Raw genomic sequence first — 25,908 nt, 5'->3', positions numbered from 1 at the left:
ATGATAAAATTTCCTACTTATGTTTGTTTGGCTCAGTCAATGGAGCATGTGACTTTTGATCTCCGGGTCATGAGTTCAGGCCTCATGTTGGGCGTGAAGCCTACTTAAAAAAAAAAAAAAAAATCCAATTATTTAAATCCTTGTCACTTTTTTTTTCTCTTCCACTAGACAATTCTCTGTTTTTGTTTCTCTCTTGCATGTTTTGCTTACTGTCTCATTCTCCAACGCCAAACATACACATTCACAAATATTAAAGTGGAAGAAATCATCATAGGTTGATTACTTAAAAATGGACTTCATTAATCTCATTCGATTTATCTTTTCATGAAACATTTGTTGAAAACTCTGTGCTACGCCCTTGGTTACAGAGAATGAAGACATAGTCATTGTTCTCAATGAACTGACAGTTCAGTGGGGGAGGTAGACAGGCATACTGACAATATAAATTAATTTGTTAAGTGCCGCCATTTGTGGAGAGAATGCATGACGTGAGTATAGGATGACTTCTAAAACAGCCTGTAGAGAGAGAATCAGGGAAGGCTTCCCAGGTTGAGTTGAGAGTGAGTTTGAGTTGAACCTTTGGTAATAAAAATTAGCTAGGCAAAAAAGAGTGGCAAAAGTGTCTGAATATAGGCACAGAACATGAAATGATAGAGAAGCGTGATAAAGCATTTCACAAGAAATATGGATATTTTTATATGATTGGAGCTTAGGGAAGTAGTGGGAGAGCAGGTTGGAAAAGAGACAGAGACCAAGTTCTGAAAGGATCTCTATGCCATGCTATTAAAAAACAAAACAAAACAAAACTGTACTTCATTCTTAGAGGAAGAGAGTAAGGGGATTTATTCATTAGCTAGAAAAGCACAATCAATTTGGGTAGTATTTGTGGTGACAAATGAAGACTCATCACTGACATCCAGAGATCTGTTCATTAAGTAGGTGAGATAGGAGGGGGGTAAGATGAGAACTGATGAGGGCTTTATTTTATTTTTTTTAAAGATTTTATTTATTTATTCATAGACACAGAGAGAGGCAGAGACACAGGCAGAGGGAGAGGGAGAAGCAGGCTCCATGCCGGGAGCCCGATGCGGGACTCGATCCCAGATCTCCAGGATCACACCCCAGGCTGTAGGCGGCGCCAAATCGCTGTGCCACCAGGGCTGCCCTGATGAGGGCTTTAAATAAGGCAGTTGTAGGGGCACCTGGGTGGCTCAGTGGTTGAGTGTCTGCCTTTGGCTTGGGTCGTGATCCTGGGGTCCTGGGATCGAGTCCTGCATTGGGCTCCCTATGGGGAGCCTGCTTCTCCCTCTGCCTGTGTCTCTGCCTCTCTGTGTCTCTCAGGAATAAATAAATTAAATCCTTAAAAAAAACATGAGACAGTTGTAAAAATAGAAGGAAGGAGATAAAATTAGGAGCTGTTTATCTGGAATCTTTGCCATGGGAGATGTGTTATATACTATACTTAATTAAACATCCTGGATATTTTGAATACCTACTATATGACAAGCACTGTGCTGGGGTCTTGGGATAAAAGGCGGGGGGTGGGGAGATAAAGGGTTTCTAGCCTTGAGTGGCTAATTGTTTCATGGAGTGCAACAGATTGTAAAGAGAAGAATTACCATGTAGTATGAAATGTGTTATAGATATACATGTATTATGAGAGCATAGAGAACTAAGTGATTATTAATTTCACATTAGGAGGTGACATTGAGCAGAATCTTGAAGGCATTCTATGAAATTTTTCCCCCTGTATCTTGGACTGTATTTAAAACATTTTATAATATATTTTATGCTGTATATATACCCAGTTACTAAACTTTTTTTTGTTGTTTTTTTCCAAAAAACAATACCATAATGCCAAAAGGCAATGAAATGGCCTCTGCCATAAAGTGCTCATTCTGGGCAAAAAGTACTGGATTACTGTCTCTTATCTGGAAAGCATATTTTTATGTGAGGTGAGGAAGGCACTACTTGTTGCTAGTCTGTTTATCTCTCTTTCCCTTTGTTTTTCTAAACTATCTCTTAATTTATTTGCTAGGGCATTGACAACTTTTAAGGCTACTTTTAAGAAAAAATACAGTATTATATGTTCTCAAAGATAATAATGGAAACTTATAGCTAAATAGGATGGATTGACACCCCACTTGCCTCCCCCCCACTCTTCTTTTTTCCTTAGAACTCCCCTGAAATGATAGTAGGAAACAACATTGGATGGGAGGTTTTGATGAATAGAAAAAGTAAAACAAAGGTCTTGGAAATGAAGAAGCAATAAATTGTGGAGGGAGATGTGATGGGAAGAAAGTCTACACCCCCAAAGAACCTTAGAGAAACTTGTGGAGGTTCTAGGGATCTTTAAAGGTTTATTAGGGGAAGTATATTGCTGAAAAGAAATTGGTTGGAAGTCTGTACGTGGAGTGGTTAGTTACGCCGGTATTCTACTTACCTTATGGCAGCTAAGTAATGTTACTCCTTGTCCTGCAGGAAACTAAAGATTTATTTTTTTGCAAGAATTGAATTATGAAAGCTTTGCATTAAGGGATTCCAGGCATGTCAGAAGATAAGAATGAGGTGCAGAGTTGAAAGCAGATTGACTAAGGGAAATATAGTGCGAAGTCACAAATGTAGAGAACAGTCCTCCTTTCCTCTAGACACATTTAAGCCCCTGGGGGTACATATGGAGATAGGTAGATGATTGGATTTAACCCGACTTGAGGCTTTGCCAGCTGAGGCTAAAAGTCAGAGGGATAAAATTTCAGAAGACAAACTTGTAATGTTTGGGACAGTTACATAATATTATTGGACTTGCCTCACACATTAAAACAGATACAGACATACAGGATTTGACTTTGAATCTATAGAGTTAACTTTGTTTAAAAAACATTTAATTAAATAGTTTAAGTAGAGGTAAGGACCTTACTTTTGCCTCATTCATTTGACCTTGGTACTTCTACCTTGTATATAGCCATTTCCTATTTCTAATATGATTTAGTTCTTTATTTGATAGATGTAACCTGGTTCTTAGTACCAACAGCACTTTTCATTTAGAATATGTAACAAATACATATTTTTTTCAAGTCCTCAAGATAGGAAAATCTTTCACTAGTGATTTTTATTAGTCCCTGGAAACTTGTATTTTAGGCTTTTTCTTATTCTTTTATTTTTTAGTAAGTACATAATTTTCACATCAGATAATGGTATTATATTTGCAATAATGCCAGGAAAATTTCTTTTAGTGCCTATTATCTATAAAATTGAGTGATGTTCCTTATTCATTAGATCATATCTGAAATACTTTGCTATTCTGAAAATGCTATGATTATATGTTAGATGTTTTATATGGATAGTATGAGATTCTTAATTTTATTCTTATTACAACTACTAATCTTGTTCAAGGCTAAATTAGGCTCTTAAAGAGTTTTAAATTTTCTCTAAGCAGCTACAGAGATATTTAAATTGGACTATCGTAACTTCATAGATGTTGTCATATATTCAGAAGAAGGAAATAACATTTGAGGAAGCTTTGACAGCTTTGTCTTTTGCATACCCTTGATAGTAAAGGTTAATATTGGATTAACAGATCTACTACTTCTAAACAGTGGAAGAGGATTGGAATCATAAGAGATCCCACTTGGAGGAAAAACAGTTGTTTTTCCAATAAAAATCTCAACAGGAAGCCGCTGAATCTCAATTTAAGGATTCTGTATGTACAGGAAAAAAAATCACACATTCTCATGAAGCAGCAGTTTTTCTGGCTTTGGATTCTTGGAGGACCTATTGTAATATAAAAATAAGTGGTATTTTTATGAATTAACATAGAACCAACCATTGGATAGAAAGTGCCTGCTTTTGGTGTTTCACTATGTATTATCCATTAAAAATAAGAAATGTTAAAAAAAATGCTAAACTGTTTATTGAAACATTTAACTTTTGGCTTTCTTACACGATAAAATATGTCTGCTGCATTTCATGCTGGCCAGGTCTTTGAATCGGAATATGTAATTGTAATGTATTATTTAAGCCCATAGCTTTCATTCATTTGGCTATGATAGGTTTATATGAAGAAAATTAAGGCTTATTGCTTTAGCAAATATAATGAGCAATGTGTTTTTTTTTTTCTTTAGGATCATACAGAGCATACTGAATCAGCAAGACTGGCTGGTGGTGCAGCAAGCATCATGAGTAAGCACAGGGAAGTCTGTTCCTTATCACGTGTGTAAGGGGAAAAAGGTAAGAAAACCTGTGTTCTATTTCTATTAAAGACTGAACTTAAAAAAACAACTAAATCTATAGAAAATAATGCTCATGTATATATGCTGCTTGCTTCATTTATAACTTTGCCTCTTGTTAAACCAGGAGTATGGTGTTAAAAAAAGATTTGACTTAAATCCAGAGCAAAGGGTATTTTTAAATTACTGTTGAATTATGTCAAAAATTCTAATTTTTCTGCCAGTGCTTGGCTTTTTCCTTTTAGAGTCAACTTACACTTTGAAGATAGAATGGTAATTTCAACATGAAAAAGAACATGGATTTGAGCAACATTGTTAAGAGAAAAAAAAAAATCTAATCTTATTTCTCTTTCTTAGTCATCATGTAAGAGCTAAACAATTAAAGCTAATTTGGGGGCAGGGAATCAGATACAGATTTAATAACACTATTTTATTTTGTATTTTTAGATTAATTATGAAGAACAGTAATTTCCAGCAGAAAATTGGAAGTATTTTACTAATTCTTATAGAGCAGGAATCATTGATTTTTTTTCCTGAGTAGGAATCATGTTTGATTTCTTTCATGTCTTACAATTACTTAAGGGGTAGAAAATGGTCTGGCATGGGGGAGGGGGAGGGCAAAGTTGGAGAGTATGTGGGTAAGATTAGTTTCAAAAACTGATTATAGGGATCCCTGGGTGGCACAGTGGTTTAGCGCCTGCCTTTGGCCCAGGGTGTGATCCTGGAGACCCGGGATCGAATCCCACATCGGGCTCCCGGTGCATGGAGCCTGCTTCTCCCTCTGCCTGTGTCTCTGCCTCTCTCTCTCTCTCTCTGTGTGTGACTATCATAAATAAATAAAAATTAAAAAAGAAAAACTGATTATGCCATTCACTAATGGCATGTTGCATACTCTGACTGAGTTCGTTGATTTTTCATTAAACTTTGAGGATAGAGGGATGGGTTGACAGTGTGTGTGATAGGAGATGGAACTCCTATCACAGTGTGTGTGATAGGAGACGGAGCTCCTATCACAGTTTGTGTGATCAGACGGAGCTCCTATCACAGTGTGTGTGATAGGAGACGGAGCTCAGTTGAGAGTGGAGCAGAGTGGCACTTAGTAGTGCCTTCCCCATCAAAACTTCTGTGCCTGCAGCTGGAAGAGTATTTTTTGTACCCTAGCTACCTCATGTGAGAGTATATGAAAGGAGTGCCCTTTTCTGCCTTTACTGGGAAAAATCTTATTCAGGCATTACCTCTTTAGGAAGTTTTCAACCTACTGCAAAAATTATCTACAATAATAAATAGTAAATACTCAGTGATAATCAGTTATTAGAGTATTTGTCATAGTAACCCACTTTACCCCAAAAATATACCCCTACTCAGCCTGATTTAGCTTCACCTTTTCTTTGGCTCCACAGCATTCAGTGCATATATCAATGGTACAGTGTTTTATATATTAAACTCATATGTTTCACTCATATCTGTCTCCAATATGAAACATTAGGTACCTTTTGGTCAAGGACATTGTCTTATTTCTCATTATAATCTAATGACTAGGACAGTACCTGGTACTTTGTATAGATACTCAGTAATGTTTGGTGCATGGATATATACATGTTCATTGTAATTAGTAGATAGCATAAAGAGGAAATACCAGTGAAGAAAACATAAAAGGAGCAATCAGATCAGTGCTATAAAAGTGGGACCCTCTAAGACAGTTTCAAGAGAGTGTCCAAAAAGACTCTGGTCAGTAGAATAAAAAAGGAGACATGTAGAAACCCAACAACAAATGAAGAGGTCCACAGGAAGAAACTGTATTAAATTAAGTAATTATTTTTCTTTTTTTGAGATATACATGTATAATATTTAGTGACTTCTATTTTGGGAAGAGTTAGATGCTTTTATAAGAAATAAAGAATCCTGACATTAGGGGTTCCTGGCTGGCTCAGTCAGTAGAGCATGTGACTTTTTTTTTTTTAATTTTTATTTATTTATGATAGTCACACAGAGAGAGAGAGAGGCAGAGACATAGGCAGAGGGAGAAGCAGGCTCCATGCACCAGGAGCCCAACGTGGGATTCGATCCCGGGTCTTCAGGATCACGCCCTGGGCCAAAGGCAGGCGCCAAACCGCTGCGCCACCCAGGGATCCCCGAGCATGTGACTTTTGATCTCAGGGTTGTGAGTTCATGCCCCACATCAGGTGTGGAGCCTACTTAAAATAAGTAAATTAATTAATTTAAAAAATGAGTCCTAACAGGATTTAAATCCTCTGGGAGACCCACCTTATGCAATGTGAACACTGCCCCTCTCCCAAGTCTTCAGGAGACCATATGTTTTTTTTTTTTTTTGGAAGATAAAATTAAAGATGCTCAAGACTTGGGGATACTAAACATAACAGATCAAGGATGAGGCACCATAGTGAAAGCAGGGGAATTAAGGGAAATCCTTTATATTGAAATGCGAGACCCTTCCCCTCACTTTTCATTCAGAAGGTAAGTCTGGTTTTTCATCTTTGTATTCCCTTATAGAAGATAATATGAGTCCTCTCTGGAGTCTAAAGAGAAGACTTATCTATACTGACATTTAGAGGTCTCCCAATGAAATAGCTGTATTCCCGCCTGACCACCATGTAATGGAAACCTGGTTTGAAAAGCCAGGCATACAGATCTTCCAGTTGGTTTTAGTACTTCCATTTATTCAATAAATAGACTTCCATTTATTCAATAAATAGGCATTTGGGAAAGAGTCCAATGAGAAACAGACCAAAAGTACAAAAGAGGAACTTGAAGGAAATAATTCAGGTTATGCATTTTTTGTGGGACTATCACAGAAGTGGTGCTATTTTTGTTTTTAATTAATATACTTTATTTTTTTAGAGCAGTTTTAGGTTCATAGCAAAATTGTGCAGAAATTAAAGGGAATTCCCATAACCCCTTGACTGCCCTCGCTCCCTACTTGCCTCCCCCTGTATTGACATTGCTGTGTCCTTTTCATTGCAGCCTATCAGAGAGCACAGATTTCATTTGTCGCATTATTGATGATGTTTTGATACTTGTGTAAGTTGGTGCTTGCCAGGCTTTGCTGCTCAAGTTACTCTTTTTTCCTTTGGTAATTAGTATTTTGTGGAAAAGAACTTTGAAGCTATGTAAATATACCCTTCCTCATCACACTTGGGATTCATTCATTCATATTGCAAAGACTCTTGGTTCTCTTTTTTATTTAGTGGGTTATAATCCATTGCTATCATTATTTATTTTGATTTTCTTATTTAGCCTGTGGGAACTTTTTCAGGCTGCTTTCTGTGTCCTTTTGACATGTACCCATATTCTTGGTGTGCATAACTTGCTTTCAGGCACTCAAGATAGGTTGTTCTTTTTTTAAAAATTGAAATATAATTCACGTACCATAAAATTCATTCTTTTAAAATGTAGAGAGTCTAGTGGTTTTTATATATTTTCTGAGTTGTGCAGTCATCACATTCTGTGTAGTTTTAGAACATTTTTATCATCCCCAAAAGAAATCTTATATCCATTAGCAGTCCCTTCCTGTTTCCTTACAATTCCCCCTAGCACCTGACAATCACGAATTAATTTTCTGTTTCTATGGATTTTCCTATTCTGGACAATCCATACAAGTGGAATCATATAATATATAGCTTTTTGTATCTGTTTCTTTAATATTTCCAAAATTCATTCATGTTGTAGCATATAGATGTATCATCTGTTTTTATTGTCCTATAATATCCACTTTGTTAATATACCATACCACACTTTATTTATCCATTTATCAGTTGATACACATTTGGGTTGTTTCCACCTTTTGCTGTTGTGAATGATGTTGCTCTGAGCATTTGGGGATTAGTTTTTGTGTGAATATGTTTCCATTTCTCTTGGGTATAAACCTAGGAGTGGAATAGCTATGCCATAAAGGTAACAGTGTTTAACTTTTTGAGGAACTGCCAAACTGTCCTTCTAGCAATGTGTGACAGTTCATATTTCCCTACATCCTCATCAAAGCCCTTGTAGTTTTCCAACTCCAGCTTGGAATCAGCCATTTCTCTTGGAGCCCCTTGCTTCCTTTTCAGTGGATGACAATACTTAGAAACCAAATCTGGTGCGAGGTATATGCTCATTGTTACTTAAGTAAAGATAGAATTTTGCTGCCCCAAGATCCTGTGCACAGAGCTAGAGAATATGTGTGTGTGTGTGTAGACACACATTTATATCTATATCTATTGTGTGTGGACCTATATACATTATATCTTTGTCTTTGTCTTACTGTATCTGTTTCTTGAAGTCTGTGAGTTCATACTGATATCTAGAATTCCAAATCAATAGTGCAGGGTTCTTTCTGGTTTTCACCTTTTGTGCATTTTAATTCCCTTATCTATCAGAAAGAAACCTTGCCTCTGGTGCCCTTCATCTAGTCACTTATTTGATCCATCTCTGCATGTAACCGAACCGATCCCTTATCACTGTCTCCTTCTCCTTCCCCTGGCCCTTCTTATCCTGCTGAGGCTCTGACCTGTCACTCTGGCCTGCGCTCTTACATCTCCTCCTCACCTCTTCTGCCTGTGGACTCTTTTCACTCCCCATTCCAGACCATCCCCTTCCTGTGGATGGCTTCTTCACCTCTCTTGGGCTCTGACACCACACTGCACTGTCTTTCTGCACAGACAGCTTCCTCACCCTGCTGCGTCTCTGACTCCTTATGTTGGGCCACCAAACACAAGGATATCTACTTTACCAAACTTGGACTCTAACTTCCCCTTATACAGATGCTCTCTTTATCCTGCTCCCATGTCTATTGAGTTTTTCATAACTTTTTCCCTTTTATTATTTTTTCAACTTCTTATTTTGTAGTAATTATGGATTCACAGGAAGTTGTAAAATAGAATAAAGAGTTCCTGTGTACCCTTCATTTATACCCTTTATTTCTCGTTGGTTACATCTTACATAACTATAGAAAACATAAAAACCAGGAAATTTACATTTATCCATTCATCGGTTGATAGATATTTAGTTACCATCTCTTGACTGTTATGAATAGAGCTGCTGTGAGCATATTCATGAATGTATATCTCTCACATTTGTCACATGTAGATTTGTGTAACCATCATTACTGTTGAAGATATAACAGGATTCTATTATATCACCGCAGAGATCTCCCTTGTGCTCTTCCCTTATAGTCACATGCACCCTTCTCTCTCTCTCCTCTCCCATATTTAATGGCTTTTAAAAATTAAAAACATTATTACAAGTCACAGGAAGAGCTGAGTAAGCATAGAGATAAGCCATGTTATAATCGTGAATAGAAAGACTTAGTATCATTCCCAATCCTGAGTGAGGGGCAGGCTAGGAATTCTAATTTCTGGAAGTTGATTTTATTGGAATTCCATTCTATCCTGTTCAGTTGTCATTTTGGAGCCACTTGGGATAGTTTTTCCCCTAGCTGCTGGCTTTATTCAGAGAGCCCAGTCTGGCCCCTTCCACTGTAGAAACATCTATACATTTGCAGCCAGTAATTTCCATCCTCCCTGCTTGCTTTCAAATCCTAGGCCTAAAGGTTCCTGTTTAGTTTTGCAAGCTCTGTGGACTGACACCCTTCAGTTCTTACTCATTGCTGTGGCTTGCTTGCTTCTTGGTTTATGTATCTGTATATTTCCTTTCTTGCTTTTGAGTTTGACTGTAGAAACTATTTTAAAATAAGTTATTTTTTCTAGAATTTCTATATTCAGAGTGAGAAGGAATGCTTCCTACCACTAGCTCAGTACATTCTTTTTCTTTTGAAAAAATTCAAGCTTATAGAAAAATTGAAAAATAATACAATAAAGACCCATATATCCTTCACCTAGATTCACCAGATTTTACCATTTTGCTTCTTTTTTGAACATCTCTCTTCCTCCCTCCTTTCTCCCTTCCTTTCCCACACTTATACACACATTCACATATTTTCTTTTTCTGAATCATTTGAGAGTTAAATACAGATAATACAACACTGCTTTCCTAAATCGTTCAGCGGGCATCTCCTAAGAGTAAGGATATTTTCCTACAAAATCAAAATGACATTATCACATCTAAAAAGAAGATTATTAATGTATCACCTAATATATAGTCCAGATTTCCTGGATTATCCTCTAAATGTAATTTTATTTTTTGCTGTGTATGTGTATATGTGTGTTTTCCTGATCTAGGATCCAGAGAGCATTTGTGCATGGCATTTGATTATTTAATCTCTTTAGTCTCTTTTAATTTGAAATGATGGTTTTTGTAACATTGAATTTTTTGGAAAGTTCAGAACAGTTGTATTATAGAATGCCTTGCATTCTAGATTTGTCAAATTGTCTCTTCAGGATTCAATTCAGGTTAAACATTTTTGGCAAGAATACTGCGTTGGTAATGTTTTAAACTTCTCATTGCATCACATCAAGTGGTGCATCATGTCAGCTTGTTAAACTGTTGGTGATGCTAAGTTTGATCATTTGGTTTAGGTAGTAATTACATCTTTTTACTATAAGCATATTTTCTCCTTCGTGATTAATAATCTGTGGACTAATACTTTGAAGCACTGTGAATATTTTCTTCCCCCAATGACCATTTATCTGAAGGCTTTCAATTCTTTTTTTTTTTAATATTTTATTTATTTATTCATGAGAGATACAAAGAGAGAGAGACAGAGACATAGGCTGAGGGAGAAGCAGGCTCCATACAGGGAGCCTGATGGCGGGACTCGATCCCAGGACCCCAGGATCATGACCTGAGCTAAAGGCAGACACTCATCCGCTGAGCCACCCAGGCATCCCACTTTAGCAGATTTTTTGATGCTGGCCTGAATCAGTAATTATCATTGGAATTCAGCACACCTTCTTGGCCAGCTGTTCACACAGTAGTCCCTGCTTATCTACAGGGGACACGTTCCAAGACCCCATTGGTGCCTAAAACCATGGATAGTACCAAAACCTGTATATACTGTTTTTTCCTATATAAACATACTTACGATAAAATTTAATTTATAAATTAGGCAAAGTAAGAGATTAACAGCAATAACTAATAATAAAATGAATAATTATAACAATATACTGCAATAAAGGTTATATAAATGTGCTATAGTGCTTCCCATTGCTTAAAGTAATACAGTACCTTTCTCAGACTGGCATTCCACAGCATAAATAATATGATGCCTGTCTACATCTCCAACTATGTCCTAATGTTAACTATTTAAATAAAGTCCTGATCCAGTTTCAATGATCACTCAGTAATTGCCCACCCCTAGGGTAATTCCTTATATGTCTCTCCCTGTTTGAAATTTCATTTCTGCATCTTGCCATCTGGAATATCTGTTAAAATTTTTCTATCCTTCTGGACCCAGTTCCAACCCATAAATAATGCTTTCTTTGACCATCCAGACAGTGGTCCTGCCCATTTCTTGAACTTTTATAGTACTTACTCTGTAGCACTTACCTGTTAATTTTATCTGACAAATTGATCAAGTAGTACTTTGTGTCTCTTGTACTGTGTTGTAACTAAATTCATTTATTGGGTGGCCCGGGTGGCTCAGCAGTTTAGCGCCACCTTCAGCCCAGGGCGTGATCCTGGAGACCTGGGATCGAGTCCCATGGCGGGCTCCCTGCATGGAGCCTGCTTCTCCCTCTGCCTGTGTGTCTGCCTCTCTCTCTTTCTCTTCTCTGTGTCTCTCATTAATAAATAAATAAAATCTTAAAAAATAAACTCATTTATTATTGTATTAATTTTCCCATTGTTGTTTACCATTAAGTTATAAGCTTGATGTTGAGAATGATGTATGAGAATTGAATTGATTACAATACCCTACATATAGTAGATGCACAATATATATTGGATCCAATTATTTATTAATATTTTATATATAATGACTATGAAATATAGAGTATTGTAGATGTATATTATATGTGCTAGATTGTGTGTGTGAGAAATTTCATTGATGCTCTTAGCATTAGAAAGTTTAAATATGCAGTCTTTATCAAAATACAATGGCATGTATATGAAAATTTTGAACTATAAATCATTATACACAAAAGATTTAAGAAAAACCATTAAGGGATTATTATGCAGTCTATTTGTCTAGGGAGCCTGATGTTAACTTAATGTTAAATTATTTAACAGGAACCAACCAATAAATAAAAGTTGGGTGAATAATCATGGGGAAATACTTAATAAATCTGTTAAATCCCCTGAGTTTTTTTTTTTTATTGGTAAAATGAAAGAAATAATCTTCACACTTTATGTGTCTCAGAGGAGAAACACTACAAGTCAAAGAAAATTCACGTGTTAGATTTACCTCAAAGTTTGTAATAGTAGTTAAATTTTTATTTTCCCTCTTCTTATGCTTTTATTAGAATTTTATAAAATTGTAGTTATTTATTCATGAAAGCCGCAGAGAGAGAGAGAGAGAGAGAGAGAGAGGCAGGCAGAGACACAGGCAGAGGGAGAAGCAAGCTCCATGCAGGGAGCCCAACGTGGGACTCAGTCCCAGTTCTCCAGGATCACACGCTGGGTCAAAAGTGGCGCTAAACCACTGAGCCACCGGGGCTGCCCCTCATTTTACTTTTTATTTAAATTCAGTTTGCCAACATGCAGTGCAACACCCAGTGCTCATCTCATCATGTGCCCTCCTTAATGCCCATCACCCAATAACCCTATCCTCCCACCCACCTCCCCTTCTGCAACCCTTTGTTCCCCAGAGTTAGGAGTCTCTCATGGTTTGTCTCCCTCTCTGATTTTTACCCCTGCTCAGTTTCCCCCTTCCCTTATGATCCCTTTCACTATTTCTTATTCCACATATGAATGAAATCTTGTGGTAATTGTCTTTCTCCGATTAACTTATCTCACACAGCATAATACTCCCCGGTTCCATTCACATCAATGTAAATGGTAGGTATTCATTCTTTCTGATAGCTGAGTAATATTCCATTGTATATACATACCACATCCATTCATCTGTCGAAGGACGTAGTGCCTCCTTCCACAGTTTGGCTATTGTAGACATTGCTGCTATGAACATTGGGGTGCAGGTGCCCTGATGTTTCACTATATCTGCATCTTTGGGGTAAATACCCAGAAGTGCAATTGCTGGGTCATAGGGTAGCTCTATTTTTAAGTTCTTGAGGAACCTCCACACTTTTCTAGAGTGGTTGAACCAGTTTGCATTCCCACCAACAGTGCAAGAGGTTTTACCTTTCTCTACATCCTCTCCAACATTTGCTGTTTCCTGTGTTTTTAATTTTTGCCATTCTCACTGATGTAAACTGGTATCTCATTGTGTTTTTTTTTTAATTTTTTATTTATTTATGATAGTCACACACACACAGAGAGAGAGAGAGAGAGAGAGAGAGGGAGAAGCAGGCTCCATGCACCGGGAGCCCGACGTGGGATTCAATCCCGGGTCTCCAGGATCGCGCCCTGGGCCAAAGGCAGGCGCCAAACCACTGCGCCACCCAGGGATGCCCCTCATTGTGGTTTTGATTGATATTTCCCTGATGACAAGTGATGCGGAGCATTTTCTCATGTGCTTGTTGGGCTTGTGTAGGTCTTCTTTGGAGAAATGTCTGTTCATGTCTTCTGCCCATTTCTTACCTGGATATAGTTTGTTTTTTTTGTGTGTGTGTATTGAGTTTGTTAAGTTCTTTACAGATCTTGGATACTAGCCTTTTATCTGATATGTCATTTGCAAATATCTCGTTCCATTCTGTAGGTTGTCTTTTAGCTTTGTTGACTGTTTCCTTTGCTGTGCAGAAGCTTTTTATCTCAATGAAGTCCCATTAGATCATTATTGCTTTTGCTTCCCTTGCCTTTGGAGATATGTCTTGCAAGAAGTTACTGTGGCCAAGGTCAGAAAGGTTGTTGCCTGTGTTCTCCTCTAGGATTTTGATGGATTCTTGTCTCACATTTAGCTCTTTCAACTATTTTGAGTTTATTTTTGTGTATCCTTATTCAGACCTTTTAGGGGAATTGTGATATTACCTCTCCTCCCATCTGCCTCCCTGTATACCAGTAAGAAACCAAGCAGTTTACAAAGAACATTGAGAAATTAAAGAGATAGATAAATATGAGGATTATTAAAATACAGATAAAAATGGGATAATGTTTATTGAACAACTACTGTGTGCTCTTGGCATTCTCTTAAGTAAGTGACATACCTAGTATGTAACCACAGAATGTACCCACAGAATGCTTTAGATGAATTAATACCAATAAAGACTTAGAAATAGTACTTGAAGAAGTTCAAAAAGAATAACTAAGGGTTGCCTGACTGGCTCAGTCAGTAGAGCATTTGACTTGATTTCCAGGTCATGAGTTCGAGCCCCAAGTTGGGTGAGGAGATTGTTTTAAAAACAACCTGAGACATATCCTATTCAAATGTACCAATACATTTTGATTATTGTCAGCTTAAAGGTTTCTAGACCTTATTAGCTTAAAGATCTTAGCATACCTCATACTGATGTTTTATAGTTTACCATGGTCTGAGTAGATGTATAAGACATTTTATCCTTGTTTACTTAAGATTTATAAATTATATAAATATTTGTATTCATAAATCTTTTTTCCAGCTTATTGAGATATAATTGACATATAACATTGTATTAGTTTAAGGTGTACAACATAATGATTTGATATATGTATATATTAGAATGATTACCACAATAAGTTTAGTTAATATCCATCACTTCAGACATAGTTGGCTTTGTGTATTTTCATTTTTAAAATAAATACCTAGTAGAGGAATTGCTGAATCATATGGTAGTCCTATTTTTAATTTTTTGAGGAACCTGCATACTCCTTTTCATACAGTTTTCATTCCCATCAACAGTACACAATAACAATTACACTTATTATTTCTGTGTATTTTTTAGTTGGATTGTTTGGGTTTTTTTTGTTTGTTTGTTTTTGCAGTCAAGTTGTGAGTTCTGAATATATTTTGGGTATTACTCCTTATTGGATATATGATTTGCAAATATTTTCTTCCATTCAGTAGGTTGCTTTTTATTTTGTTGATGGTTTCCTCTGCTGTGCAGAAGCTTTTAAGTTTGATATAGTTCTACCTGTTTATTTTTGCTTTTCTTGCCTTTGCTTTTGGAGTCAGATCCAAAATATCATCTTTAAGAACAATGTCGGGGGGTGCCTCGGTGGCTCAGCGGTTGGGCGTCCGCCTTTGGCTCAGGTCATGGTCCCGGGATCTGGGATCGAGTCCCACATTGAGCTCCCTGCGGGGAGCCTGCTTCTCCCTCTGCCTGTGTCTCTGCCTCTCTCTCTCGGTCTGTGTCTCTCATGAATAAATAGATAAGTAAATATTAAAAAAAAAAAAAAAACAATGTCAGGGAGCTTATTACCGCCTTTGTTTTCTTATAGGCATTTTATGGTTTCAGGTCTTATGTTCAAGTCTTTAATCCATGTTGAGTTAAGTTGACCTTTGTGTTAATCTTTGTGTGTGGTATAAGATAGGTGTATGGTTTCATTCTTTTGTATGTGGCTGTCCAGCTTTCCCAACACCATTTATTTTTTTTTATATTTTTAATTTATTTATTAGAGACAGAGAGAGAGAGAGAGAGAGAGAGAGGCAGAGGGAGAAGCAGGCTCCATGCTTGGAGCCTGACAAGGGACTCGATCCCAGGTCTCCAGGATCACACCCTGGGCTGAAGGCGGTGCTAAACCGCTAAGCCACCGGGCCTCCCCCCCAACACCATTTATTGAAGACTATCCTTTCTCATATATTGTTGACTCCTTTGTCATAAATTATTTGACCCTATATGTGGTTTTATTTCTGGGATCTCTTTACTGTTCCAATGATTATGTGTCTGTTTTTTTATGTCAATACCATACTATAACTTTGTAATATAGTTTAAAATTAAGAATTGTGATGGTAAAAAAAAAAAAAAAAGAATTGTGATGGTTCCAGCTTTGTTCTTTCTCAAGATTGCCTTGGCTATTCAGGGTCTCTTGTGGATCCATTCACATTACTGGATTTTCTTTTGTTTTTGTAAAAAATGCCATTGGAATTTTGATAGAGATTACATTGAATCCGTAAATTGCTTTGGGTAGTATGGACATTTTAACAATATTAATTTTTCCAATCTATGACCTCAGAATATCTTTCCATCTGTTTGTGTCTTCTAATTATTTCATCAGTGTCTTCTGAGTGCTGATCTTTCACCTCCTTAGTTGAATTTATTCCTAGGAATTCTATTCTTTATGATGCAATCATAAATGGTATTGTTTGCTTAATTTCTCTTTCTGATAATTTGGTGTTAGTATATAGAAACCCAAATGATTTTTGTGCTTCACTTAAAAATTTTTTTTTAATTTTAAAAATTTAAAACTCTATGCCACACATGGGGCTTAACTCCCAAACCAGAGAACAAGAGCTGCACCCCCTACTGACTGAGCCAGCTAGGCATCCCTTGTGTATTGACTTAATCTTGCAATGTTATTGAATTCATTTATTCTAACAGGTTGTGTGTGTGTGTGTGTGTGTGTGTGTATCTGGAGTCTTAAGGATATTCCATATGTAATATCACGTCACCTGCGAGTGCAGACAGTTTTACTTCTTTTCTGATTCATGTGCCTTTTGTTTCTTTTTCTTCCTAAATGCTTTTGCTAGGAATTCCAGTATTATGTTGAATATAAATGGTGAGAGTGAGCATCCTAGTCTTGTTCTTATGCTTAGAGGAAAGCTTTTAGGTTTTCACTGCTGAGTATGATGTTAGCTGTGGGTTTGTCATAGATGACCTTTATTATGTTTAGGTGTGTTCTCACTCTACCCACTTGATTGAGGGTTTTTATCATAAATAGGTGTTGAATTTTGTTAAATGCTTTTTCTGCATCTATTGAGATGATCATCCTTCATTTTGTTAATGTGATATACTACATTGATTTATAGATGTTGAACCATCTTTGTGTCCCTAGAGTAAATCCCACTTGATCATGGTATATGATCTTTTTAATGTATTATTGAATCTGGTGTGCTAATATTTTGTTTTTGGATTTTTGTATGTATATTCATCAGGAATACTGGTCTGTAATTATTTTTTCGTTAGTGTCTTTACCTGGTTCTGGTATCAAGGTAATGTTGGCTCTGTAAAATGAGTTTAGAAGTGTTCCTCCCTCTTGTATTGTTTGGAAGAGTTTGAGAAGCATAGTATTCTTTTTTTTAATATTTTAAAAATTTATTCATTTGAGAGAGCAAGAGCATGAGCAGTAAGTAGGGTTAGAGAGAGAGGGAGAAGCAGAGTTCCCACTGAGCAGGGAGCCCGATGCCGGACTGGATTCCAGAACCCCAGGATCATGACCCGAGCCAAAGCCAGACACTTAATCAACTGTGCCACATAGGCACCCCAGTTCTTTTTTTTTTTAATGTTTGATAGACTTCGTCAGTGAAACCAACTGGTCCTAGAGTTTTCTTTATTGGGTGGTTTTTAATTACTGATTCAATCTCCTTATTAGTAATTGGTCTGTTCAGATTTTCTGTTTCTTCATGATTCACTCTTGGTAGGCTGTATTTGTCTAGGAATTTATCTATTTCCTTTAGGTTTTCCAGTTTGTTGGTGAATAATTGTTCATAGCAGTCTCATGATCATTTGTATTTCTGTTATCAGTTGTAATGTCTATAAATTATATTTTAGTAATTGAAAGTGTAATACAGATTTGACCTACTTTCTAGGTTTAAATAAGTCTCTTCAGGGTGTTTCCTCACCGATGGAGAATTACTTCCAAGCAGAAGCTTACAACCTGGACAAGGTATTAGATGAATTTGAACAAAACGAAGGTGAGAATTTATTTTGGTGAATCTATTTGAATGCATTTATGATGTGGAGAATGTGGGGTATAAGAGGATGCAACACTTAAAGAAAATAAAATGACTTAATAATTTAATAATAATAGTATTGTATTTTAATACCCAGAAGAAGAACTAACATTTTTTAGCACTATGTGCCAGATATGATGGTAAACCATTTACATAGGCTGTATTATTAATCTTTGAAATAATCCCATGAAAATAGATTTTATCTATACTTTATAGATGAGAGACCAGAGAGATTAAGCAATTTCCCCAAAGTTAGTTAGCTGATAAGTGGCAGGATGATTAGTTATCCAGGCAGTATGATACTAGAGCCTGAATTTTCTTTATACAACAAATTTATGGTCAAGAGAAGCTTTAGAATGTGTGATTATATTTCCTAAACTAAGAAAAATAACTTATTGCCTGTTGATTGGCCAATAAAGTACACATACATTTTAAACCTAATTTTAAAAGACTTACAGTTTTAGGAACACCTGAGTGGCTCAGTTGGTTAAATGTCTGCCTACAGCTCAGGTCATAATCCCAGGGTCCTGAGATCGAGCCCCACATTGTGAGGAGTGGGGGCCTCCCTGCTTTGCAGGGGTCTGCTGCTCTCTTCCTCTGACCCTCTCCTTCAGCTCAGCTCTTTCTCCTTCTCTTTGTCTCTCTCGTGCTCTCTTACATGCATTCTCTCTCAAACAAATAAAATCTTTTTTTAAAAAATAAAAGATTTACAGTTTTAAGTTACTGCCAAAATGGTTAGATAAAATGTCTGCTTAAGAGTCACTTCATTTAGGAAAACCTTTTCCTTAAATTTCCCTTTCAGTATGATTTAAATGAATAAGCCACAATTACTATCTTTTAAAAAGATTTTATTTATTTATTTGACAGAGAGCACAAGCAGGGGGAGCAGCAGAGGGAGAGGGAGAAGCAGGCTCCCTGCTAGGCAGGGAGCCTGACGGATGCAGGGCTTGATCCCAGGACCCTTGGGATTATGACCTGAGCTAAAGGCAGATGCTTAACTGACTGAGCCACCCAGGTGCCCCAGGATAAGCCACTATTAGATTTTTCCTTCCCTGGTATTCTCCCACCCCCCCCCCCCCCGTCTCTCTCTCTCTCTGTCTCTCTCTCTCTCTCTCTGCCTCTCTTCTTTTCTGAAAGAGAGAGCACTAGTGGGGGGGGGTGAGGAGAAGCAGATTCCATGCTGAGTGGGGACACCCCCCTCCCTCCCAGGCAGGGCTCCATGAGCCCTGACCTGACCTGAGCCTAAGGTAGACAGACCCTTAACTGAGCTACCTAGGTGCCCCCTGGTATTCTCTGTTTCTAAAAGGAAATGACATGTAACAAGTTTACAAAGTGATCTATTTCGATCTGAAGTCCATGATTTTAGTAATGGACTCCAAACCTTTACTGTTATCCAGTGATTTTAGGTTGTTCTTTGATAGCAGTTGGGAAGAAAGATTAGGTTTTTTTTGTTTTGGTTTGGTTTTTTAAAGATTTTATTTATTTATTTATTTATTTATTTATTTATTTATTTATTTGAGAGAGAGAGAGAGAGAGAGCGAGCATCAGCTGAGGGAAGAAGCAGTATCCTGGGACAATGACCTGAGCCAAAGGCAGATGTGTAACTGACTGAGCCACCCAGGTGCCCCAAGAGATTAGTTTTAATGTTGCTGCTTTGGGTCTGTGATAGAGCAAGCCTTACAGAATTATGAGGGTAAGGAAGGAAAAGGGAGAAGGAAGGATACATGCAGTAGCCTGCTCTTCTCATATTTAACCTTTGATGACCCACAGCTACTCCATAGCCATAGGATTCATGTAAATGTGAAATTAATCATTTAGGATTTTATTGGATCTACACACCAAGGTGGGAGGTGTATTTTTATTTTATTTTCAATCATTTATACAAATAATTTCTCAATCCTTTCTTTGGTGTGGCCCTCTGTGTACCATGGTTATTTACTATGAGATACCTATACAGGTACAATACCTAATCATATGAATAGTATACATCTAGAATACCGTTGACTCTAATAAAACTGTTAGTTCATTCCATCAATCTTTTTGTGACCTCTGTAGATTCTAGTAGGGTACTTTGTATATAGTTGATTTTGAAAGTTTTTTTTTTTTTGAATCAGTAAAAATTGTCTTAGTTCAAAAATACAGCATTTGCTTATAAAAAATAATTCCCTTAGAAGGAGAACTTCAGAAGCCCGATTCTTGTTTGAAACTATGTTGTTTACTTGTTTTGAACTACTTTTAAAAAATCTTAGTACTAGTTGCATTAAAACTATCACCTCCAGCGTGGTATCTTTCAAAGTATATTTTAAATAGCGTGATTTTTTATTTTGTGTTAATTTCCTTCTTTAAATGAAAAACCACACACAGACTGTGATGACACTAGATAATTAACAGTATGTATATGTAGTAGGTGGTTGAATAATGAAATTTTTGATAACTGACTGATCATTCTTACTTAAATATTATTGAATATTCTTGTAAGACACAGCATTTCCTGTTTATTTCAATGAACCATCTTGGAAATAATGATGCTTTTTTTTAAAGGAAGTATATGTTACTAAATCTCAAATCTGCTAGTTCAAATTTGATCAACCCTGTATTTAACACTCAGAGGATTTAAGACCATTTTCCAAACATTTTGATGTTTTATGACCTTTATCATAAAGGTCCTTTTTAGCTGCTTTTCAATTCTTCCTTACACAAATTCTTTTTTCAACCCAAACTGATTTTACTTATTGCTCCCTCAGATTGTTGTGTTTGGGGCTATACTTGCTCCCCCTTAGGAATGAACTCTTTTCATTTAGCTGCTTTTCAATTCTTCCTTACACAAATTCTTTTTTCAACCCAAACTGATTTTACTTATTGCTCCCTCAGATTGTTGTGTTTGGGGCTATACTTGCTCCCCCTTAGGAATGAGCTCTTTTCCAAACTTTAATAAAATTGTTTTCAAAAAAAAAATTGTTTTCAAAGCCCAGCCCATTTCTTCCTGCTTCTATGAGGCTGCCTTAGCCTCTAAAATATTTCTTCTCTGAATTTATTTTCCATTTATTTTTGATACATAATAGTTTTCAAATACTAATGCTGTTCTGTACTGCTCATTACTCGTGTGTATTATATCTGTTTCTTATTTTTCTAACTAGATTATGTACTTCTTGAAGGCCAGAGCTGTCATTTAATCTTTATGCTTCTTAAGCACAATGCTTTTACTATGATAGGTACTCACTAAGCATATATATATTGTGTACCTACTATATACCAGGCACAATGCAAAGTGAAGACTTACAATGATGGAGAGAAATGGTTGTTGTCTGAAAAAGGTAGAAGCTATTGCATCATAGCATAGTAAATGCTTTAATAGTGATATGAAAGGTCCTAAGGGGGCATCAAAGATAAATGTTACTACCTAAGGGAAAATATATCTACATAATTTCAAGACTGTGATTATTAGATTTACTGTAAGAAGAGAGCAAGAAAGACAATAAATGCATTACTTATTTTTTTAAGTTGCACATATAGCACATATATAGTTATAATTAGGAAAATAATCATCATAGTTATAATCTCTTAAAAAGTAAACATGAATTTATGCTTATGGATAGAAGTTTGGGGCAGCCTGGGTGGCTCAGCGGTTTAGCGCTGCCTTCAGCCCCAAGGCGTGATCCTGGAGACCTGGGATTGAGTCCCATGTCAGGCTCCCTGCATGGAGCCTGCTTCTCCCTCTGCTTGTGTCTCTGCCTCTCTCTCTCTCTCTCTCTCTCTCTTCTCTCTCTGTGTGTGTGTCTCACATGAATAAATAAATAAAAAATCTTTAAAAAAAAAGAATATAAGTAGGTTGATTTAATAAGATAAATGAATATTTTTCTGTCAAATATCCTCAGATAATAATATAAACCTAATTAATAATGTGACTCAGTTATAATTTCACATACTATAGCAAACTTTTTAAAATGCTTATTATGGACAAATTTCAAATACATACAAAGAGTAATGTAGTAAGCTCTAGTATACCTATTTTCCAGCTTCAACAACAGTTATCATCCTGCCAGTTTTCATTTGTATCTTCATTCACTCCTTGCTGCTTATAAGTTTTTTACTGTTTTTTAAGATGAAATTTACGTACATTAAAATGTATGATCTTAACTGTACCAGTTTTGACAAATAAATCTATCCCTGTAACCCACATCCCAGTCGTCATGTAGATCATAGAGCATTGTCTCCCTAGAAAATTCCTTTGTTTTCCTTCCCACTTAATTAGTACATCTTTACCACTGTCCTAACTTTTTTCACCTTAGATTAGTCCCCACCCTGTGTTGTATCCAGCCAATCTAAGGTCCTTCCCATTGCTATTCCGTGCCCCCACCACCAAGTACAGCCTATGTGCGATATTAATTATGTTACTAGATTGAGATAGAATTCTTTTGTTGTTTGGAACATTCTGGGATATTACCACTTGGTGATATGTAGGAACAATCTTAAGCATTTTTTTTTTATTCTTAGCTTAAAAATTAGAAACTTCATATTCTAGGAATATTCTATTTTTAGATATCCTAGGAATATTTGATTTCAGAATATCTGCAAATGTAGTTAATTAGTCCTAGTTTTTCCATTGTCACCAGCAAACTTATTGTAATTATTTATTTTTTCAGATGAAACAGTTTCTCCTATTTTATTGGATACCAAGTGGAATAAGATTTTAGATCCCCCTTCTCACCGACTGTCATTTAACCCTGCTTTGGCCAGTGTGAATGAACCTCCAGTTTCTAATGAGTCACAACCACAACTAAAAGTCTTCTCTCTGGCTGATTCAGCTTCTCTTACCGCAGAGGGAGAGGACCATTGTGCTAATGGACAGGACTATAGTCTGAATCCAGAGATCAACACAATGTGGATTGATGAAAATGCCGTTACAGAAGATCAGTTAATTAAGAGGAACTGTAATCGAGATGATCAATGTAGTACTATCCAAGTGGGAGAGAAGAAATGTGGAAACGTAGCTTGTCTGCCAGATGAGAAGAATGTTCTTGTTGTAGCCGTCATGCATAACTGTGATAAAAGGACATTACAAAGCGATTTGCAGGATTGTAATAATTATGACAGTCAGTCCCTTGTGGATGCTTTTAGCTGTTCATTGGATAACGAAAACAGACAAACTGATCAATTTAATTTTAGTGTTAATGGGTCCACTGAAAAAGATATGAACTCAGAGAAACAAATGGATCTGTTGAACAGACCAAGTGCAGTGGGGGATTCTGTTAAACATATGTGTACTACTTCATCTGATAATCTAACCAGTGTCTGTTCCCCTTCACAATTAAAGGATGATGAAACAACAGGTAGAGACCCATCCATGTCTGTGATTACAAGTTTAACAATTGATTCAGTAATCTCATCCCAGGGAACAGATGAAGGTCCTGCTGCTAAAAAGCAAGAGAACTATATTCCAGATGAAGTTCTCACTGGCAAAACCGGCTCTGCTAGGACAGATCTAGGGAGTCCAAACTCCTTTTCCCACTTGAGTGAGGGGATTTTGATGAAAAAAGAACCAGCAGAAGAGAGAACAACTGAAGACTCTGTCCGATCTGGTCTATCTTTGCTTCTCAAAACAGACATGCCTAATGGGTCTGGAAGGGATAATAACTGTGAACAGTTTTCAGATTGTCTTGTGCCCGGTGACATTAGAGCTGATAAAAAGGAAGGTTGTGAACGTGCAGAAATTCTTGGCACTTCAGAACTTCTTAATATGACAGAGCATTTCTCTGACTCTCAGGATATGACTAATTGGAAATTGACTAAACTAAATGATATGAATGACAGCCAAATAAATAAAGAAAATGAGAAGTTTCTGCCAATGAATCAGCCTGAGGACATTTACAATGATAGTGGAGGAGAGTGTGAGAGAATGGCAGAAGCAGATCTAGACTTAAAAGGAACTTGCATGAATGAAAGTGAAGGAAGTGATTTCTCCACTATGGATACACCAGCAGCAAATTCTCTACCTAATTGTGATTCCTATGGAATGCAGAGCCCAGTTGTTTGTTTTGTTCCAAAGACCTTACCCTCCAAAGAAGATTCAGTAACAGAAGAAAAGGAAATAGAAGAGAGCAAGTCAGAATGCTACTCAAATATTTATGAACAGAGAGGAAATGAAGCCACAGAAGGGAGTGGACTACTTTTAAACAGCACTGGTGACCTAATGAAGAAAAATTATTTACACAGTTTCTGTAGCCAAGTTCCATCCATGCTTGGGCAGTCTTCACCCAAGATAGTAGCAAATCTGCAATCTATCAGTGTTCCTTTTGGTGGTGCAAGACCCAAGCAACCTTCTAATCTTAAACTTCAAATTCCAAAGCCATTGTCTGACCATTTGCAAAATGACCTTCCTACAAATCGTGGAAATAATATTAAAAACAAAAATGATGTTCTTGGGAAAGCAAAATTAGGGGAAAACTCAACAACCAATGTATGCAATGCCTCTTTGGGAAACATGTCGGTTGCTGATACAAATGGGGAACATTTAGAAAACTACGAGTCTGGGATATCCAGTAGACCGTGCCTTGCATTAGCTCCAGAAAGCCCAGATAATGATCTCAGAGCTGGTCAATTTGGAATTTCTGCCAGAAAACCATTTACTACTCTGGGTGAGGTGGCTCCAGTATGGGTACCAGATTCTCAGGCTCCAAACTGCATGAAATGTGAAGCCAGGTTCACATTCACCAAAAGGAGGCATCATTGCAGAGCATGTGGGAAGGTAAGTGGTGTATTTATCAGGTCAGAAATATGACATGCCTATTTTATTGAACTCAATTAGAGATTAATAAAGGCAATATAAAGTGAACATAATTCTGATTAAGATGATATTATAAATAGCTTGGAACACCCAGTTCTTGTAAATCTCTAAATAAAAAATGACCTTGCTGAATTTTAGTGTTTATATAATTTTTTTTTTTTTTTTTTTTTTTTTTTTTTTTGTGCCAAGATTAAGCTGAATCTCTTACTAGGAACAGATGAAAATTGAGGAAGTGCTAACTTTGTGGTTTCTATATTGATAGATACTTGGTTAATGGAATAGTTTGAAATAAGGAAGTTATTTTTTTTTTTTTTTTAGGAAGTTATTTTTTTATTTTAAGAAATACTTGTGAGATCCCTGGGTGGCTCAGCGGTTTAGTGCCTGCCTTCGGCTCAGGGCGTGATCCTGGAGTTCTGGGATTGAATCCCATATCGGGCTTCCTGAATGGAGCCTGCTTCTCCCTCTGCTTCTGTCTCTGCCTCTCTCTCTCTTTCTTTCTTCTGTCTCATGAATAAATAAGTAAAATCTTAAAAAAAAAAAAAAAAAACTTGATTTATTTAATATTTTTTTATTCTTGAGAAATTGAATATTACACTTAAAATCTATCCTAGTTTTTGCTGTAGGATTTTGGTCACTCTACTAGACATTCTGGAGCTTTTTATACACATATACACATAGTTTTGTCTTTTTCCCCCATATAACTTTTACTTTTAAAAATTTATTTATTTATTCAAGGAGGGTAAGAGGCAAAGGGAGAAAGTCCCAAGCAGACTCCGTGTTCAGTGCAGAGCTGGGCCTGGGGCCTGCTTTCATGACCAAGAGATCACAACCTGAGCCAAAACAGAGTCAGGCCCTTAAAATCGACTGCCCCACCCAGCCAGGCACCTCTTCCCCATGTAACTTTGGTATAAAATAGAGTTGAGGGATATAGATCCTGTGACAAGATTATAAGAATAATTGAGGGACGCCTGGGTGGCTCAGCGATTGAACACCTGCCTTCAACTCAGCATGATCCTGTGGTCCCGGGATGGAGTCCCACATCGGGTTCCCTGCATGGAGCTTACTTCTCCCTCTGCCTG

The 25,908-nt window shown here is 36.8% G+C and overlaps 1 protein-coding gene across 2 annotated transcripts in view; it reads left to right on the top strand.

Moving 5' to 3' along the window:
- Nucleotides 1–25,908, top strand: part of ZFYVE9 (zinc finger FYVE-type containing 9) — a 184,360-nt gene that overhangs the window by 51,741 nt on the left and 106,711 nt on the right. For both annotated transcript variants that reach the window (XM_077844919.1, XM_077844918.1), the window contains exons 2-4: nucleotides 4,122–4,227; nucleotides 17,902–18,006; nucleotides 22,689–24,790. In XM_077844919.1, the coding sequence (XP_077701045.1) occupies nucleotides 17,937–18,006; nucleotides 22,689–24,790 (2,172 nt within the window). In that variant the 5' untranslated portion in view covers nucleotides 4,122–4,227; nucleotides 17,902–17,936. The remainder of the gene's footprint in view (nucleotides 1–4,121; nucleotides 4,228–17,901; nucleotides 18,007–22,688; nucleotides 24,791–25,908) is intronic.

The sequence above is a fragment of the Canis aureus genome, chromosome 13, assembly GCF_053574225.1.
Source record: "Canis aureus isolate CA01 chromosome 13, VMU_Caureus_v.1.0, whole genome shotgun sequence".
In the NCBI taxonomy this organism is placed as follows: Eukaryota; Metazoa; Chordata; class Mammalia; order Carnivora; family Canidae; genus Canis; species Canis aureus.
The sequence above is the reverse complement of the archived record's forward strand: the minus strand, read 5'-3'. Positions and strand labels throughout refer to the sequence as shown.